Genomic DNA, 19958 nt, shown 5'->3' with positions numbered 1-19958 from the left:
CCCTGAACCAGGACAACTTGCTGGTCTAGAAGCTCCCCTGAACCAGGACAACTTGCTGGTCTAGAAGCTCCCCTGAACCAGGACAACTTGCTGGTCTAGAAGCTCCCCTGAACCAGGACAACTTGCTGGTCTAGAAGCTCCCCTGAACCTGGACAACTTGCTGGTCTAGAAGCTCCCCTGAACCAGGACAACTTGCTGGTCTAGAAGCTCCCCTGAACCAGGACAACTTGCTGGTCTAGAAGCTCCCCTGAACCAGGTGACAACATCAAACACACCCGGTCTATAATCATCTCACCTGAACTCTGAACCAGGAGAACTTGCTGGCCGGCAGGTCCAGGGCCAGTTGTAATATCTGGTGTTGAAGGACTGGATGGACCTCCTCTCTCATACCTTTCTCTGACACGATACCTGAAGAGAGAGACCAAATACAACACCGTTAAAACGATCCTCCCAAGATGGACACAATCAGTGGATGATTTCACAGGCCTTTTGGATAGCCGTACAGATCCTCAGAATGACGTGATAACATGGATGTTGTCTCTAAGTGTGCTAACACAATGTAAGGCAAATTCATAGATTTTAACACCCTGTTAGCACATCCAAGAAGAAAACTTCCATATTTTTTAACAGGACTAATAAAGAGCAACAGAGCAATCAATCAATCAATCAATCAATCAATCAATCATTCAATGAATGAATGAATGAATCAATCAATCAACCAATGAATCAATCAACCAATAAATCAATGAATGAATGAATAAATCAATCAATCAATGAATCGATCGTCCATCCATAGAGTTTATAGAGTAGTACCTTTGAGCAGCTTGCTGAAGTCAAACTTGCTCTGGCTAACCAGATGAGGCACTACCTTCTGGTAGAGACACATGACCTGGAGGATGAGGGCTTTCAGGACGATGACCTCTGGAGACTCGGGGCCTGACGGGAGATATAGACAGATGAGAGAGACAGACAGATGCACGGGAGAGGCAGACAGATGGGAGAGACAGACAGATGGGAGACAGAGACGCACGGGAAGAGAGACAGACAGGAGAGACAGACAGATGGGAGAGGCAGACAGGTGGGAGAGACAGGAGAGACAGACAGACGGGAGAGAGACAGACAGATGGGAGACAGAGACGCACGGGAAGAGAGACAGACAGGAGAGACAGACAGATGGGAAACAGACAGATGGGAAACAGACAGATAGATGGGAGAGACAGGAGAGACAGACGCATGGGAAGAGAGAGACAGGAGAGACAGATGGGGGGGGAGACAGACAGACGCACAGGAAGAGAGAGAGACAGGAGAGACAGACAGATAGGAGGCAGAAAGATGGGAGAGACAGGCAGATGGGAAACACAGACAGATAGATGGGAGAGACAGAAGAGAGACAGACAGACGCACGGGAAGAGACAGACAGGAGAGACAGACAGATGGGAAACAGACAGATAGATGGGAGAGACAGGAGAGACAGACGCATGGGAAGAGAGAGACAGGAGAGACAGATGGGGGGGAGACAGACAGACGCACAGGAAGAGAGAGAGACAGGAGAGACAGACAGATAGGAGACAGATAGATGGGAGAGACAGACAGATGGGAAACACAGACAGATAGATGGGAGAGACAGAAGAGAGACAGACAGACGCACGGGAAGAGAGAGACAGGAGAGACAGATGGGAGGGAGACAGACAGACGCACAGGAAGAGAGAGACAGGAGAGACAGACAGATAGGAGACAGAAAGATGGGAGAGACAGGCAGATGGGAAACACAGACAGATAGATAGATGGGAGAAACAAAAGAGAGACAGACAGACGCACGGGAAGAGAGAGACAGGAGAGAGTCGGTTAGTCACCCCTTGTTCAACTAAAGAGAGTTATAGTCGGGAAAATATAGAAATGAGGAAAAATACCATATTGGTTAAAGACTATTTCAACGATGTATGAAGAGAGAGTTATAATTATAATTTAAACAAGAGAACATTCCACTGACTGTAAATATATAAGACATCTACCGGGCTGTTCAACTTTAGTCGCGTCCTCTTTGACATCTCCTTCCTTCTTCCCTTCATTCCCTCCTTTCTCCTTCTTGGTCAGTGACTGCCATTTGGACACGATGCTCGTCATGTCCGGTAGAACCTACAGAGAGAACATGGACGCCCCCCCCCCCCATACCGAGTTCAGTTGACCTCCTCCAATCTATTCACGTTGTGTAGCAGTCAGAGTGGTCATTCAGTCAGAGTGGTCATTCAGTCAGAGTGGTCATTCAGTCAGAGTGGTCTTCCAGTCAGAGTGGTCATCCAGTCAGAGTGGTCACCCAGTCAGAGTGGTCATCCAGTCAGAGTGGTCTTCCAGTCAGAGTGGTCATTCAGTCAGAGTGGTCACCCAGTCAGAGTGGTCATCCAGTCAGAGTGGTCATCCAGTCAGAGTGGTCACCCAGTCAGAGTGGTCATCCAGTCAGAGTGGTCATCCAGTCAGAGTGGTCATCCAGTCAGAGTGGTCATCCAGTCAGAGTGGTCATCCAGTCAGAGTGGTCATCCAGTCAGAGTGGTCATCCAGTCAGAGTGGTCATCCAGTCAGAGTGGTCATCCAGTCAGAGTGGTCATCCAGTCAGAGTGGTCATCCAGTCAGAGTGGTCATCCAGTCAGAGTGGTCATTCAGTCAGAGTGGTCATTCAGTCAGAGTGAGCAAACCTGTTTGCTGATGCAGAGTGGTCATTCAGTCAGAGTGGTCATTCAGTCAGAGTGGTCATTCAGTCAGATAAAAGCTGGTCATCATCGGATCTACATGGGCAACACTGCATTTAGTTTAGTAGCTAGGAGGTCGACTGTATGTTGTCTACCCCAGTAGGTCCACAGTCCTACAGTAGGTCCACAGTCCTACAGTAGGTCCACAGTCCTACAGTAGGTCCACAGTCCTACAGTGGGTCCACAGTCCTACAGTGGGTCCACAGTCCTACAGTGGGTCCACAGTCCTACAGTGGGTCCACAGTACTACAGTAGGTCCACAGTACTACAGTAGGCATACAGTACTACAGTAGGCATACAGTACTACAGTAGGCATACAGTACTACAGTAGGCATACAGTACTACAGTAGGTCCACAGTCCTACAGTAGGTCCACAGTCCTACAGTAGGTCCACAGTCCTACAGTAGGTCCACAGTCCTACAGTAGGTCCACAGTCCTACAGTAGGTCCACAATACTACAGTAGGTCCACAGTAGGTCCACAGTCCTACAGTAGGTCCACAGTAGGTCCACAGTACTACAGTAGGCATGCAGTACTACAGTAGGTCCACAGTACTACAGTAGGCATACAGTACTACAGTAGGTCCACAGTACTACAGTAGGTCCACAGTACTACATTATGCATACAGTACTACAGTAGGTCCACAGTACTAGAGTAGGCATACAGTACTACAGTAAGTCCACAGTACTACAGTAGGTCCACAGTACTACAGTAGGCATACAGTACTACAGTAGGTCCACAGTACTACAGTCAGCCCACAGTACTACAGTAGGTCCACAGTACTACAGTAGGTCCACAGTAGGTCCACAGTACTACAGTAGGTCCACAGTACTACAGTAGGCTTACAGTACTACAGTATGTCCACAGTACTACAGTAGGTCCACAGTACTAGAGTAGGCATACAGTACTACAGTAAGTCCACAGTACTACAGTAGGTCCACAGTACTACAGTAAGTCCACAGTAAGTCCACAGTCCTACGGCAGGTACACAGTCCTAAGGTAGGTCCACAGTACTACAGTAGGTCCACAGTACTACAGTAGGCACACAGTACTACAGTAGGCCCACAGTACTACAGTCGGTCCACAGTACTACAGTAGGCATACAGTACACAGTAGGTCCACAGTACTACAGTAGGTCCACAGTACTACAGTAGGCATACAGTACTACAGTAGGCCCACAGTACTACAGTAGGCATATAGTCCTACAGTAGGTCCACAGTCCTACAGTAGGTCCACAGTCCTACAGTAGGTACACAGTCCTACAGTGGGTCCACAGTCCTACAGTGGGTCCACAGTCCTACAGTAGGTCCACAGTCCTACAGTAGGTCCACAGTACTACAGTAGGTCCACAGTACTACAGTAGGCATACAGTACACAGTAGGTCCACAGTACTACAGTAGGTCCACAGTACTACAGTAGGCATACAGTACTACAGTAGGCCCACAGTACTACAGTAGGCATATAGTCCTACAGTAGGTCCACAGTCCTACAGTAGGTCCACAGTCCTACAGTGGGTCCACAGTCCTACAGTGGGTCCACAGTCCTACAGTGGGTCCACAGTCCTACAGTAGGTACACAGTCCTACAGTGGGTCCACAGTGCTACAGTAGGTACACAGTCCTACAGTGGGTCCACAGTCCTACAGTAGGTCCACAGTCCTACAGTAGGTCCACAGTACTACAGTAGGTCCACAGTCCTACAGTACTACAGTAGGTCCACAGTACTACAGTAGGTCCACAGTACTACAGTAGGTCCAAAGTCCTACAGTAGGTCCACAGTCCTACTGCTGTGTGTTACCTCCCTGTCCTGCTGTGTGTTACCTCCCTGTACTGCTGTGTGTTACCTCCCTGTACTGCTGTGTGTTACCTCCCTGTACTGATGTGTGTTACCTCCCTGTACTGCTGTGTGTTACCTCCCTGTACTGCTGTGTGTTACCTCCCTGTACTGCTGTGTGTTACCTCCCTGTACTGCTGTGTGTTACCTCACTGTACTGCTGTGTGTTACCTCCCTGTACTGCTGTGTGTTACCTCACTGTACTGCTGTGTGTTACCTCCCTGTACTGCTGTGTGTTACCTCCCTGTACTGCTGTGTGTTACCTCCCTGTACTGCTGTGTGTTACCTCCCTGTACTGCTGTGTGTTACCTCCCTGTACTGCTGTGTGTTACCTCCCTGTACTGCTGTGTGTTACCTCACTGTACTGCTGTGTGTTACCTCACTGTACTGCTGTGTGTTACCTCCCTGTACTGCTGTGTGAGGTCCTGTGTGTTACCTTGCCGAGTGCCTCCCTGTACTGCTGTGTGAAGTCCTGTGTGTTACCTCCCTGTACTGCTGTGTGTTACCTCCCTGTACTGCTGTGTGAAGTCCTGTGTGTTACCTCCCTGTACTGCTGTGTGAGGTCCTGTGTGTTACCTTGCCGAGTGCCTCCCTGTACTGCTGTGTGAGGTCCTGTGTGTTACCTCCCTGTACTGCTGTGTGAGGTCCTGTGTGTTACCTTGCCGAGTGCCTCCCTGTACTGCTGTGTGTTACCTCCCTGTACTGCTGTGTGAGGTCCTGTGTGTTACCTTGCCGAGTGCCTCCCTGTACTGCTGTGTGTTACCTCCCTGTACTGCTGTGTGAGGTCCTGTGTGTTACCTTGCCGAGTGCCTCCCTGTACTGCTGTGTGAGGTCCTGTGTGTTACCTTGCCGAGTGCCTCCCTGTACTGCTGTGTGTTACCTCCCTGTACTGCTGTGTGAGGTCCTGTGTGTTACCTTGCCGAGTGCCTCCCTGTACTGCTGTGTGAGGTCCTGTGTGTTACCTTGCCGAGTGCCTCCCTGTACTGCTGTGTGAGGTCCTGTGTGTTACCTTGCCGAGTGCCTCCCTGTACTGCTGTGTGAAGTCCTGCATGGTGGCTGGTGTGTAGAGATCAGAGGCGAGCCACACAGAGCGGTCCAGACACAACTCCATGTTCCTCTGAGCTCTCTTCAGAAGGAACGACATGAGGGACAGGGTCGTGTGCTGCACCACCACGTTGGCAAACTGGGACAGGCACACGAGAGGAAAGATGGGTAAACAGCCCAGCACTGGGAAACGTTGGGCAACATTTTTCATCACCAAAAGTGACAAGTCTTAAATAGCCATTTTTAAATAGCCATTATTCAGGAACAACGGTGTAAACTCACGTTGATGCCCTGCGTGAAGAAGGCCTTGTTACAGACGGGAGGAAGTGATGTCACCAGCACCATGGACAGGAGGCGGGGCAGAGGAACAACCTCTCTGGTCTGGAAGGCCTTGGACACCTCTGGCTGAGACTCGTAGATCTGAGAAGACAGGATAGAGTGGTCGACAGCGGTCAAAATGACAGTGCCCGTGATTGACAGACAAGGGACAGCCAATTTGGGGCGGCAGGGTAGCCTAGTGGTTAGAGCGTTGGACTAGTAACAGGAAGGTTGCAAGTTCAAACCCCCTAGATGACATGGTACAAATCTGTCGTTCTGCCCCTGAACAGGCAGTTAACCCACTGTTCCTAGACCAGTTAACCCACTGTTCCTAGACCATTTAACCCCACTGTTTCTAGACCAGTTAACCCACTGTTCCTAGACCAGTTAACCCCACTGTTCCTAGACCAGTTAACCCCACTGTTCCTAGACCAGTTAACCCACTGTTTCTAGACCATTTAACCCCACTGTTCCTAGACCAGTTAACCCCACTGTTCCTAGACCAGTTAACCCCACTGTTCCTAGACCAGTTAACCCCACTGTTCCTAGACCAGTTAACCCACTGTTCCTAGACCAGTTAACCCACTGTTCCTAGACCAGTTAACCCCACTGTTCCTAGACCAGTTAACCCCACTGCTCCTAGACCAGTTAACCCCACTGTTCCTAGACCAGTTAACCCACTGTTCCTAGGCCAGTTAACCCACTGTTCCTAGGCCAGTTAACCCACTGTTCCTAGACCAGTTAACCCACCGTTCCTAGACCAGTTAACCCACCGTTCCTAGACCAGTTAACCCACTGTTCCTAGACCAGTTAACCCACTGTTCCTAGACCAGTTAACCCACTGTTCCTAGACCAGTTAACCCCACTGTTCCTAGACCAGTTAACCCACTGTTCCTAGACCAGTTAACCCACTGTTCCTAGACCAGTTAACCCACTGTTCCTAGACCAGTTAACCCACTGTTCCTAGACCAGTTAACCCACTGTTCCTAGACCAGTTAACCCACTGTTCCTAGGCCGTCATTGAAAATAAGAATTTGTTCTTAACTGACTTGCCTCGTTAAATAAAGGTTTAAAGGTTTACAAAATTTAAATTGTGACGGTGTTGTCAGATTCACATTTTGTTTTGTTGATTTCTGTTCGCCACGCCCCTGCGCACGGTGACGTCTGATCTCTATACATTCATACAATAGAATACAGCTTACAATCCTCTATGTTGTTGTTGTCGGTGTCAACGTTACAGACAGAACTGTCCCCGAGGTCAGTTCGTAAACGTAAACAAAATAACTCTAGGAAAAACCAATAATACAAGGAAACAAAGAGTTTTATTAATAAAAACCTTCTTGAGCAGAGTGATGTTGTCCGTCCAGGCAGATTTGAGGCGAGGGATGAAGGAGTACTGTGTCTCCTTGAAGAACCTGGGCAAGATGTCAGGACTGACCCTTAGTATATTGACCATCAGATCAGACACCAGGTCGTCCTCTGTAGCCTGCTTCAGCCCCACCACAAACTGCAGTAGCACAATGTTACCAGCCCTGGACAGAAGACAGACAACAACTTCAGGTCTGTGTCTACTGTACAGACACACAACTAAAACTTCAGGAAGAGGTGATGGAGAGAGGGAAGAGAGAGGGGAGAGAGAACAGAGAGAAGGAGAGATGGGAGAGAGATAGAGGAGAGAGATAGATGAGAGAGAACGGAGAGGAGAGAGAACGGAAAGGAGAGAGATCAGAGAGGAGAGAGGGAAGGAGAGATGGGAGAGATAGAGGAGAACAGAGAGAAGGAGAGATGGGAGAGAGATAGAGGAGAGAGATAGATGAGAGAGAACAGAGAAGAGAGAACGGAAAGGAGAGAGATCAGAGAGGAGAGAGAAGGAGAGATGGGAGAGAGATAGAGGAGAGAGAACAGAGAGAAGGAGAGATGGGAGAGAGATAGAGGAGAGAGAACAGAGAGAGGAGAGTGAGGGGAGAGAGAGAGGAGAGTGAGGGGAGAGAAAGAGGAGAGAGAACAGAGAGAAGAGAGAACAGAGGAGAGAGATAGAGGAGAGTTGGGAGAGAGAGGAGAGTGAGGGGAGAGAAAGAGGAGAGAGAACAAAGAACAGAGAGAAAAAGAGATGGAAGAGAGAACAGAGAGATAGAGAGAGAACAGAGAGAGGAGAGTAAGGGGAGAGAGATAGAGGAGAGAGAACAGAGAGGAGAGAGAACAGAGGAGAGAGAACAGAGAGAAAAAGAGATTGAAGAGAGAACAGAGAGAAGGAGAGATGGAAGAGAGAACAGAGTGATAGAGAGAGAACAGAGAGAAGGAGAGATGGAAGAGAGAACAGAGAGGAGAGATGGAAGAGAGAACAGAGTGATAGAGAGAGAACAGAGTGATAGAGAGAACAGAGTGATAGAGAGAACAGAGTGATAGAGAGAGAACAGTGATAGAGAGATAACAGAGAGAAGGAGAGATGGAAGAGAGAACAGAGTGATAGAGAGAGAACAGAGAGAAGGAGAGATGGAAGAGAGAACAGAGAGAAGGAGAGATGGAAGAGAGAACAGTGATAGAGAGAGAACAGAGAGAGGAGAGCGAGGGGAGATAAAGAGGAGAGAGAACAGAGTGATAGAGGAGAGATGGGAGAGAGAACAGAGAGATAGAGGAGAGATGGAAGAGAGAACAGAGTGATAGAGAACAGAGTGAGAACAGAGAGGAGAGAGCGAGGGGAGATAAAGAGGAGAGAGACCAGAGTGATAGAGGAGAGATGGGAGAGAGAACAGAGAACAGAGAGATAGAGGAGAGATGGGAGAGAGAACAGAGAGATAGAGGAGAGATGGGAGAGAGAACAGAGACCAGAGTGATAGAGGAGAGATGGGAGAGAGAACAGAGAACAGAGTGATAGAGGAGAGATGGGAGAGAGAACAGAGAACAGAGTGATAGAGGAGAGATGGGAGAGAGAACAGAGAGATAGAGGAGAGATGGGAGAGAGAACAGAGAGATAGAGGAGAGATGGAAGAGAGAACAGAGTGATAGAGAACAGAGTGAGAACAGAGAGGAGAGAGCGAGGGGAGATAAAGAGGAGAGAGAACAGAGAGATAGAGGAGAGATGGGAGAGAGAACAGAGACCAGAGTGATAGAGGAGAGATGGGAGAGAGAACAGAGAACAGAGTGATAGAGGAGAGATGGGAGAGAGAACAGAGAACAGAGTGATAGAGGAGAGATGGGAGAGAGAACAGAGAACAGAGAGATAGAGGAGAGATGGGAGAGAGAACAGAGAACAGAGTGATAGAGGAGAGATGGGAGAGAGAACAGAGAGATAGAGGAGAGATGGAAGAGAGAACAGAGTGATAGAGAACAGAGTGAGAACAGAGAGGAGAGAGCGAGGGGAGATAAAGAGGAGAGAGAACAGAGAGATAGAGGAGAGATGGGAGAGAGAACAGAGAACAGAGTGATAGAGGAGAGATGGGAGAGAGAACAGAGAACAGAGAGATAGAGGAGAGATGGGAGAGAGAACAGAGAGATAGAGGAGAGATGGGAGAGAGAACAGAGAGATAGAGGAGAGATGGGAGAGAGAACAGAGAACAGAGAGATAGAGGAGAGATGGGAGAGAGAACAGAGAACAGAGTGATAGAGGAGAGATGGGAGAGAGAACAGAGAGATAGAGGAGAGATGGGAGAGAGAACAGAGAGATATAGGAGAGATGGGAGAGAGAACAGAGAACAGAGAGATAGAGGAGAGATGGGAGAGAGAACAGAGAACAGAGAGATAGAGGAGAGATGGGAGAGAGACCAGAGAGATAGAGGAGAGATGGGAGAGAGAACAGAGTGATAGAGGAGAGATGGGAGAGAGAACAGAGTGATAGAGGAGAGATGGGAGAGAGAACAGAGAGATAGAGGAGATGGGAGAGAGAACAGAGTGATAGAGGAGAGATGGGAGAGAGAACAGAGAGATAGAGGAGAGATGGGAGAGAGAACAGAGTGATAGAGGAGAGATGGGAGAGAGAACAGAGATAGAGGAGAGATGGGAGAGAGAACAGAGAGATAGAGGAGAGATGGGAGAGAGAACAGAGAGATAGAGGAGAGATGGGAGAGAGAACAGAGAGATAGAGGAGAGATGGGAGAGAGAACAGAGAGATAGAGGAGAGATGGGAGAGAGAACAGAGAGATAGAGGAGAGATGGGAGAGAGAACAGAGAGATAGAGGAGAGATGGGAGAGAGAACAGAGAGATAGAGGAGAGATGGGAGAGAGAACAGAGAGATAGAGGAGAGATGGGAGAGAGAACAGAGAGATAGAGGAGAGATGGGAGAGAGAACAGAGAGATAGAGGAGAGATGGGAGAGAGAACAGAGAACAGAGAGAACGAGGAGAGAGAGAACAGAGAACAGAGAGATAGAGGAGAGATGGGAGAGAGAACAGAGAGATAGAGGAGAGATGGGAGAGAGAACAGAGAGATAGAGGAGAGATGGGAGAGAGAACAGAGAGATAGAGGAGAGATGGGAGAGAGAACAGAGAACAGAGAGAACGAGGAGAGAGAGAACAGAGAACAGAGAGATAGAGGAGAGATGGGAGAGAGAACAGAGAGATAGAGGAGAGAGAGAACAGAGAACAGAGTGATAGAGGAGAGATGGAATGCATCAGATTCATGACTGACCTGCCGGCCGTTCCAAAGCTGGGGTCGTAGAAACTGATGCCATGTTTCCGGGAACAGCATAGATTCAGGAGGAAGTTGTGAACCAGTTTCCTCACGACCATCTTCCCTGCTTCCTCTGCGTTCTCTGCCATCTGAAGAAATTGACATTCAAAACAAGACTCGGTGATGATTGTGAGTGAGAATAATTTAGGGGGCGCTAATATTTGTTCTCTTTACACACTTAAATAAGTGTGTAACGGAAATGTGTTTCATGCATATCCCAATGCCCCCTGATAGACCCCCAGGGAGTGGGGTCACGGCCAGGGTCACCGTTGTCCAGCGCCCCTGGAGCGATTAGGGTTAAGTGCCTTGCTCAAGGGCACAGCAACAAATGTTTCATCTTGTCGGCTCCGGGATTCAAACAAGTGACCTTTCGGTTACTGGCCCAAAGCTCTAACCGAGAGAGACATCGATAAAGAGAGAGAGAGAGAGAGATAAAGAGAGAGATAGATAAAAAGAGAGAGATAAAAAGAGAGAGAGAAAGAGAGAGAGATAAAGAGAGAGATAAGAGAGATGAGAGAGATAGAGAAATAGAGAGATAAAGAGAGAGATAGAGAGAGAAAGAGAGAGAGAGAGAGAGAGAGAGAGAGAGAGAAAGAGAGAAAGATAGAGAAAGAGAGAGAGAAAGAGAGCGAGATAAAGAGAGAGAAAGATAAGAGATAAAGAGAGAGAGAGATAAAGAGATAGAGAGAAAGATAAAGAGAGAGAAAGATAAAGAGAGAGAGAGAAAGAGAGCGAGAAAGAGAGATAAAGAGAGAGAGATAAAGAGAGAGAGAGATAAAGAGAGAACTAGTGGACAGATCCATTACCTTGCCGTCGTCTGTGCTTGCATCCACAATGCCATTCCACCTGTAGAGAGATGCAATCTGGGCCAGGAGAGATGGGGTGAAGAAACGCACCTTCTGGGTTTTACTGATGGCTTGTCTCTGGACCACCTACAGCAGAGGAAACATCACTGTCACGTGTCCTCCCTCTCCTGCGCTCCAGGTCACCAGGACGCACACCAGCGCCCCATCAGCCTCACCTGGAACTCCACAACCTGCCTGATTACCTTCCCTAAATCTGTCACTCCCTTTGGTTCTTCCTGCCTGATTACCTTCCCTAAATCTGTCACTCTCCCTTTGGTTCTTCCTGTCTGATTACCTTCCCTAAATCTGTCACTCCCTTTGGTTCTTCCTGCCTGATTACCTTCCCTAAATCTGTCAATCCCTTTGGTTCTTCCTGCCTGATTACCTTCCCTAAATCTGTCACTCTCCCTTTGGTTCTTCCTGCCTGATTACCTTCCCTAAATCTGTCACTCCCTTTGGTTCTTCCTGTCTGATTACCTTCCCTAAATCTGTCACTCTCCCTTTGGTTCTTCCTGTCTGATTACCTTCCCTAAATCTGTCACTCCCTTTGGTTCTTTCTGCCTAATTACCTTCCCTAAATCTATCACTCCCTTTGGTTCTTCCTGCCTGATTACCTTCCCTAAATCTGTCAATCTCCCTTTGGTTCTTCCTGCCTGATTACCTTCCCTAAATCTGTCACTCTCCCTTTGGTTCTTCCTGCCTGATTACCTTCCCTAAATCTGTCACTCTCCCTTTGGTTCTTCCTGCCTGATTACCTTCCCAAAATCTGTCACTCTCCCTTTGGTTCTTCCTGTCTGATTACCTTCCCTAAATCTGTCACTCCCTTTGGTTCTTTCTGCCTAATTACCTTCCCTAAATCTATCACTCCCTTTGGTTCTTCCTGCCTGATTACCTTCCCTAAATCTGTCAATCTCCCTTTGGTTCTTCCTGCCTGATTACCTTCCCTAAATCTGTCACTCTCCCTTTGGTTCTTCCTGCCTGATTACCTTCCCTAAATCTGTCACTCTCCCTTTGGTTCTTCCTGCCTGATTACCTTCCCAAAATCTGTCACTCTCCCTTTGGTTCTTCCTGCCTGATTACCTTCCCTAAATCTGTCACTCCCTCTGGTTCTTCCTGCCTGATTACCTTCCCTAAATCTGTCACTCCCTTTGGTTCTTCCTGTCTGATTACCTTCCCTAAATCTGTCACTCCCTTTGGTTCTTCCTGCCTGATTACCTTCCTTAAATCTATCACTCCCTTTGGTTCTTCCTGCCTGATTACCTTCCCTAAATCTGTCACTCCCTCTGGTTCTTCCTGTCTGATTACCTTCCCTATATATGTCACTCCCTTTGGTTCTTCCTGCCTGATTACCTTCCCTATATATGTCACTCCCTTTGGTTCTTCCTGCCTGATTACCTTCCCTAAATCTGTCACTCCCTTTGGTTCTTTCTGCCTAATTACCTTCCCTAAATCTATCACTCCCTTTGGTTCTTCCTGCCTGATTACCTTCCCTAAATCTGTCAATCTCCCTTTGGTTCTTCCTGCCTGATTACCTTCCCTAAATCTGTCACTCTCCCTTTGGTTCTTCCTGCCTGATTACCTTCCCTAAATCTGTCACTCTCCCTTTGGTTCTTCCTGCCTGATTACCTTCCCTAAATCTGTCACTCTCCCTTTGGTTCTTCCTGCCTGATTACCTTCCCTAAATCTGTCACTCTCCCTTTGGTTCTTCCTGCCTGATTACCTTCCCAAAATCTGTCACTCTCCCTTTGGTTCTTCCTGTCTGATTACCTTCCCTAAATCTGTCACTCCCTTTGGTTCTTTCTGCCTAATTACCTTCCCTAAATCTATCACTCCCTTTGGTTCTTCCTGCCTGATTACCTTCCCTAAATCTGTCACTCTCCCTTTGGTTCTTCCTGCCTGATTACCTTCCCAAAATCTGTCAATCTCCCTTTGGTTCTTCCTGCCTGATTACCTTCCCTAAATCTGTCACTCTCCCTTTGGTTCTTCCTGCCTGATTACCTTCCCTAAATCTGTCACTCTCCCTTTGGTTCTTCCTGCCTGATTACCTTCCCAAAATCTGTCACTCTCCCTTTGGTTCTTCCTGCCTGATTACCTTCCCTAAATCTGTCACTCCCTCTGGTTCTTCCTGCCTGATTACCTTCCCTAAATCTGTCACTCCCTTTGGTTCTTCCTGTCTGATTACCTTCCCTAAATCTGTCACTCCCTTTGGTTCTTCCTGCCTGATTACCTTCCTTAAATCTATCACTCCCTTTGGTTCTTCCTGCCTGATTACCTTCCCTAAATCTGTCACTCCCTCTGGTTCTTCCTGTCTGATTACCTTCCCTATATATGTCACTCCCTTTGGTTCTTCCTGCCTGATTACCTTCCCTATATATGTCACTCCCTTTGGTTCTTCCTGCCTGATTACCTTCCCTAAATCTGTCACTCCCTTTGGTTCTTTCTGCCTAATTACCTTCCCTAAATCTATCACTCCCTTTGGTTCTTCCTGCCTGATTACCTTCCCTAAATCTGTCAATCTCCCTTTGGTTCTTCCTGCCTGATTACCTTCCCTAAATCTGTCACTCTCCCTTTGGTTCTTCCTGCCTGATTACCTTCCCTAAATCTGTCACTCTCCCTTTGGTTCTTCCTGCCTGATTACCTTCCCAAAATCTGTCACTCTCCCTTTGGTTCTTCCTGCCTGATTACCTTCCCTAAATCTGTCACTCCCTCTGGTTCTTCCTGCCTGATTACCTTCCCTAAATCTGTCACTCCCTTTGGTTCTTCCTGTCTGATTACCTTCCCTAAATCTGTCACTCCCTTTGGTTCTTCCTGCCTGATTACCTTCCTTAAATCTATCACTCCCTTTGGTTCTTCCTGCCTGATTACCTTCCCTAAATCTGTCACTCCCTCTGGTTCTTCCTGTCTGATTACCTTCCCTATATATGTCACTCCCTTTGGTTCTTCCTGCCTGATTACCTTCCCTAAATCTGTCACTCCCTTTGGTTCTTCCTGTCTGATTACCTTCCCTAAATCTGTCACTCCCTCTGGTTCTTCCTGTCTGATTACCTTCCCTATATATGTCACTCCCTTTGGTTCTTCCTGCCTGATTACCTTCCCTATATATGTCACTCCCTTTGGTTCTTCCTGCCTGATTACCTTCCCTATATATGTCAATCCCTTTGGTTCTTCCTGCCTGATTACCTTCCCTATATATGTCACTCCCTTTGGTTCTTTCCCCAGGCGTTATTGTTTCTGTTCCAGTGTTCATGTCTGTACACTACCTGTGTTTCTTGTCTTGTTCTATGTTCATTTATTTATTAAATAAACTCCCTGGACTTGTTTCCCGACTCCCCAGCGTAAACGTTATAACCCCTTAAAGTCTGCAGGTATAACGCGTTATAATGCACTATAAATACTGGTCATAAGTATGTACAGCCACCTTATAAATGTCTCCTAATCGTCCCGACAAAACAGCCATTTTCATTCATTACCCTGAAAAGTCACCGAGACAACGAGATTAGGCCCCACCTTAGTCTGCAGAGTAGACAGAATCAGGTTGACAGTGGAGATACGATCCTCCTTCAGTCCACTGCTTAGAATGTCTGGCAGGAAATCTGACAACCAATCAAATGTTTCATCATCAAACAAGGGAGAGGCAGGCCTATATTCCTACAGTGGAGATAGGACCCTCCTTCAGACAAGGGGAAGACAGGCCTATATTCCTACAGTAGAGATAGGACCCTCCTTCAAACAAGGGGGAGACAGGCCTATATTCCTACAGTGGAGATAGGACCCTCCTTCAGACAAGGGGAAGGCAGGCCTATATTCCTACAGTAGAGATAGGACCCTCCTTCAGACAAGGGGAAGACAGGCCTATATTCCTACAGTACAGATAGGACCCTCCTTCAGACCAGGGGAAGACAGGCCTATATTCCTACAGTAGAGATAGGACCCTCCTTCAAACAAGGGGGAGGCAGGCCTATATTCCTACAGTGGAGATAGGACCCTCCTTCAAACAAGGGGGAGGCAGGCCTATATTCCTACAGTAGAGATAGGACCCTCCTTCAGACAAGGGGAAGGCAGGCCTATATTCCTACAGTAGAGATAGGACCCTCCTTCAGACAAGGGGAAGACAGGCCTATATTCCTACAGTACAGATAGGACCCTCCTTCAGACCAGGGGAAGACAGGCCTATATTCCTACAGTAGAGATAGGACCCTCCTTCAGACAAGGGGAAGACAGGCCTATATTCCTACAGTACAGATAGGACCCTCCTTCAGACAAGGGGAAGACAGGCCTATATTCCTACAGTGGAGATAGGACCCTCCTTCAGACAAGGGGAAGACAGGCCTATATTCCTACAGTAGAGATAGGACCCTCCTTCAGACAAGGGGAAGACAGGCCTATATTCCTACAGTACAGATAGGACCCTCCTTCAGACCAGGGGAAGACAGGCCTATATTCCTACAGTAGAGATAGGACCCTCCTTCAGACAAGGGGAAGACAGGCCTATATTCCTACAGTACAGATAGGACCCTCCTTCAGACAAGGGGAAGACAGGCCTATATTCCTACAGTGGAGATAGGACCCTCCTTCAAACAAGGGGAAGACAGGCCTATATTCCTACAGTAGAGATAGGACCCTCCTTCAGACAAGGGGAAGACAGGCCTATATTCCTACAGTACAGATAGGACCCTCCTTCAGACCAGGGGAAGACAGGCCTATATTCCTACAGTAGAGATAGGACCCTCCTTCAGACAAGGGGGAGACAGGCCTATATTCCTACAGTAGAGATAGGACCCTCCTTCAGACAAGGGGAAGGCAGGCCTATATTCCTACAGTAGAGATAGGACCCTCCTTCAGACAAGGGGAAGACAGGCCTATATTCCTACAGTACAGATAGGACCCTCCTTCAGACCAGGGGAAGACAGGCCTATATTCCTACAGTAGAGATAGGACCCTCCTTCAAACAAGGGGAAGACAGGCCTATATTCCTACAGTAGAGATAGGACCCTCCTTCAGACAAGGGGAAGACAGGCCTATATTCCTACAGTAGAGATAGGACCCTCCTTCAGACAAGGGGAAGACAGGCCTATATTCCTACAGTAGAGATAGGACCCTCCTTCAGACAAGGGGAAGACAGGCCTATATTCCTACAGTAGAGATAGGACCCTCCTTCAGACAAGGGGAAGGCAGGCCTATATTCCTACAGTAGAGATAGGACCCTCCTTCAAACAAGGGGAAGACAGGCCTATATTCCTACAGTAGAGATAGGACCCTCCTTCAGACAAGGGGAAGACAGGCCTATATTCCTACAGTAGAGATAGGACCCTCCTTCAGACAAGGGGAAGACAGGCCTATATTCCTACAGTAGAGATAGGACCCTCCTTCAGACAAGGGGAAGACAGGCCTATATTCCTACAGTAGAGATAGGACCCTCCTTCAAACAAGGGGAAGACAGGCCTATATTCTCAAGCTTATTTAATTTTTATTCTTATTTATTATTTTCTGTCATTTTGAGATGTAGTATAATCCTGACCTTTCATCTCCAGTAGTTGTCCAATAGTAACGTTGTCACCAGAGACAAGGAAGGAGAGGGCAAACTGGGTGTAAGCCATGCGGACATCAGGTCTACCCTAGAGAGAGATGAATGAGATCACAGAATACCAGTCATTAGAGATGCATCATTATAACCTCAATCCAAGCCCTGGTTGGCACATAGTTTTTGGGACATAGTTTTTCCTGATCAGCTCAAACGGTCAGGAGGATGACATATTGACACTAAAGAGAACTATAAACCAACCGTGGGTTTTCAACGACACCAAAGAGAACTATAAACCCTCATACAGAGCGAGTGTCCCAAACGGCACCCTATTCCCTATGGGACTCTGGTCAAAAGTAGTGCACTATATAGGGAATAGGGTGCCATTTAGGATGGACACAGACACTGACCAGGTCTCTTACCATCTTATCCTTCCTCTTGGCCAAAGCAGACAGGCCTTTAGTGAAGTGGAAGTGGCTGAAGACTTCCCTGGCTGTGTCTGCTCCCTGGGATACCATGGCTGACAGGAAACTTAGGCAGTGACGGACAAACCTGGCCCAGAAGAGACGACAACACTATGTTAGAATGAGAGACGCGCGCACACTCACACACAAAAAAAAATCTGTATTTCGTTCAAACAAAAGTTGCTTCATGTTCCAACGTACCTGTGGTTTTCTGAGTGTAGGGATGTCTGTATGAGTTTCATATAGCTGGAAACAGCCTTCTTTACTATAGTGAATCCCACCATGCTGAAATGAGAGAGATCGCTGGCTGTACGCAGCAGAATCATCTCCAAACTCTGGAAAATCAACATCATCTGGACAGAGACAAGGACAATGTGATGTTTAACAGATTAGTACATGGTGTGTACATATATATATATATATATATATATATATATATATACTGATTTCCAGTGAACAGGAGACTGACAGAAGCTAATGCTGTACTCTACATACTTCACTCTCCGTCTGCTTGTCTCCCTCCAGCAGTTTGAAGATCTCAGAACACTCCATGGAGATCTTGATGTAACCCTCAACAACGTCATACAGGTCAGGACATGGCAGCTTCTTTGCCGTCGTGATGAATGTATCCAAGCCTGCAGTGCAGAGAGAACAATTGTTGTTCAGTAATGACATATTCAATGACAATACAACTAGCACCTTTGATAATTGACATACACTCTGCAACAAACAAAAAAATGTAAACAAAGAGTGAAATCCTATCACTGAAAAGTTGAGAACAATACGTTATAGCGCCGTTGTAGGTAGCTAGTAAGCTAACGGTAGGTAATAGCAACACGGCCACTCACCCTTCATTGCCTTGGTCGGCTCCTTCAACATGGCTTTAAAAACAGTCCCATTGAACTCTGCTGTCTCAGATACTTTTCCTTTCTTCGCATGCGTTTTGGACTCATCCACATCTTCACTCGACCGTTTCTTCCCCATCTTGTTTGAGAGGTAAACCGAAAAAGCGATCAAATAGTTTTAGCCACCGGTCTTGCTGGCTACACATGTGAGAACCTAAACAGAAATGTGTTCTTCTGTCAATGTGTCCGGGGGAGCTCCATTTCCATGTCACTTTGGTTCCGGGCTTCCGGGCTGCGCAATCAGTGAGAATTCTCCCTTCACGCTCACGCACAATATTCCTCAAATATAAACCATTCATTCAAAAAAAGAAATTAGACTGACAGTCTTGTTTCTTTTATTTCCTCTTCAAGGAGGGATCATTATTAGAATAACAGAATAATGGTTCAGGAATTGAGCCTGTCATTCCTACCTCATTCAGCTCATTGTAAAGAACGTACAGAAAACATGATAGCACTTTATCATTATTAATAAAGTATCGTATCTATCTGTAATGGATATCAAGTTTTGGTGCATTAAACAGATAATTGACATTCATGTCCATGGCTGATAGCCACTGTGTAGATTGTGGCACCAGAGCTGCAGTCTCCCCCCGTCCATCACTGTAGTCTTGCATTGCCATCCTTCCAAGTCTGGAAGGAAGCCAGGGAGCTGAGGCTCCCATCACAGGGCTGTTGGAACTGAAAGGCGAGGAGGAGGAGGAAGCCAGGGAGCTGAGGCTCCCATCACAGGGCTGTTGGAACTGAAAGGCGAGGAGGAGGAAGCCAGGGAGCTGAGGATCCCATCACTCGGCTGTTGGAACTGAAAGGCGAGTAGGAGGAGAAAGCCAGGGAGCTAAAGGCTCCCATCACAGGGCTGTTGGAACTGAAAGGCGAGGAGGAAGAAGCCATGGAGCTGAGGCTCCCATCACAGGGCTGTTGGAACTGAAAGGCGAGGAGGAGGAAGAAGCCATGGAGCTGAGGCTCCCATCACAGGGCTGTTGGAACTGAAAGGCGAGGAGGAGGAGGAAGCCATGGAGCTGAGGCTCCCATCACAGGGCTGTTGGAACTGAAAGGCGAGGAGGAGGAGGAAGCCATGGAGCTGAGGCTCCCATCACAGGGCTGTTGGAACTGAAAGGCGAGGAGGAAGAAGCCAGGGAGCTGAGGCTCCCATCACAGGGCTGTTGGAACTGAAAGGCGAGGAGGAGGAGGAAGCCAGGGAGCTAAAGGCTCCCATCACAGGGCTGTTGGAACTGAAAGGTGAGGAGGAGGAGGAAGCCAGGGAGCTAAAGGCTCCCATCACTGGGCTGTTGGAACTGAAAGGCGAGGAGGAGGAGGAAGCCAGGGAGCTGAGGCTCCCATCACAGGGCTGTTGGAACTGAAAGGCGAGGAGGAGGAAGCCAGGGAGCTGAGGATCCCATCACAGGGCTGTTGGAACCGAAAGGCGAGTAGAAGGAGAAAGCCAGGGAGCTGAGGATCCCATCACTCGGCTGTTGATCCATGTCCCATATGAACTTCAGAGTCACGTCCTTCATCCGCTCCTCATAGACCTGGTCAACAAGCCCATAGTCATGAAGCATCTCATAGTAATATTATTCATTATGATCTAAAAGTCACAACTGATCCTAGATCAGCACTGCTATAG

General features: G+C 47.8%; 1 protein-coding gene and 1 long non-coding RNA gene across 4 annotated transcripts in view; both read right to left on the bottom strand.

The window, feature by feature from the left end:
* urb1 (URB1 ribosome biogenesis homolog) overlaps window positions 1-18521 on the bottom strand; it is a 65466-nt gene extending 46945 nt beyond the window's left edge. For 2 of the 3 annotated variants that reach the window (XM_036961473.1, XM_036961475.1), the window contains exons 1-14: window positions 18281-18521; window positions 17928-18067; window positions 17634-17785; window positions 17391-17520; window positions 16966-17062; window positions 14955-15040; window positions 11409-11534; window positions 10561-10691; window positions 7274-7469; window positions 5902-6039; window positions 5585-5758; window positions 2013-2136; window positions 814-945; window positions 296-408 (exon numbers count right to left, since the gene is read on the bottom strand). In XM_036961473.1, coding sequence (XP_036817368.1) covers window positions 296-408; window positions 814-945; window positions 2013-2136; window positions 5585-5758; window positions 5902-6039; window positions 7274-7469; window positions 10561-10691; window positions 11409-11534; window positions 14955-15040; window positions 16966-17062; window positions 17391-17520; window positions 17634-17785; window positions 17928-18067; window positions 18281-18416 — 1875 coding nt within the window. In that variant the 5' untranslated portion in view covers window positions 18417-18521. The remainder of the gene's footprint in view (window positions 1-295; window positions 409-813; window positions 946-2012; window positions 2137-5584; window positions 5759-5901; window positions 6040-7273; window positions 7470-10560; window positions 10692-11408; window positions 11535-14954; window positions 15041-16965; window positions 17063-17390; window positions 17521-17633; window positions 17786-17927; window positions 18068-18280) is intronic. The other variant, XM_036961474.1, reaches the window with a different exon arrangement.
* Window positions 4946-5578, bottom strand: LOC118944028. Its single transcript, XR_005039341.1, has 3 exons — window positions 5456-5578; window positions 5117-5420; window positions 4946-5081 (listed from the first exon to the last, which is right to left on the bottom strand). It is a non-coding gene; the product is annotated as an uncharacterized LOC118944028 (long non-coding RNA).
* Window positions 18522-19958: the final 1437 nt, after the last annotated feature.

Source organism: Oncorhynchus mykiss, chromosome 24, assembly GCF_013265735.2.
Source record: "Oncorhynchus mykiss isolate Arlee chromosome 24, USDA_OmykA_1.1, whole genome shotgun sequence".
NCBI lineage: Eukaryota > Metazoa > Chordata > Actinopteri > Salmoniformes > Salmonidae > Oncorhynchus > Oncorhynchus mykiss.
The sequence above is the reverse complement of the archived record's forward strand: the minus strand, read 5'-3'. Positions and strand labels throughout refer to the sequence as shown.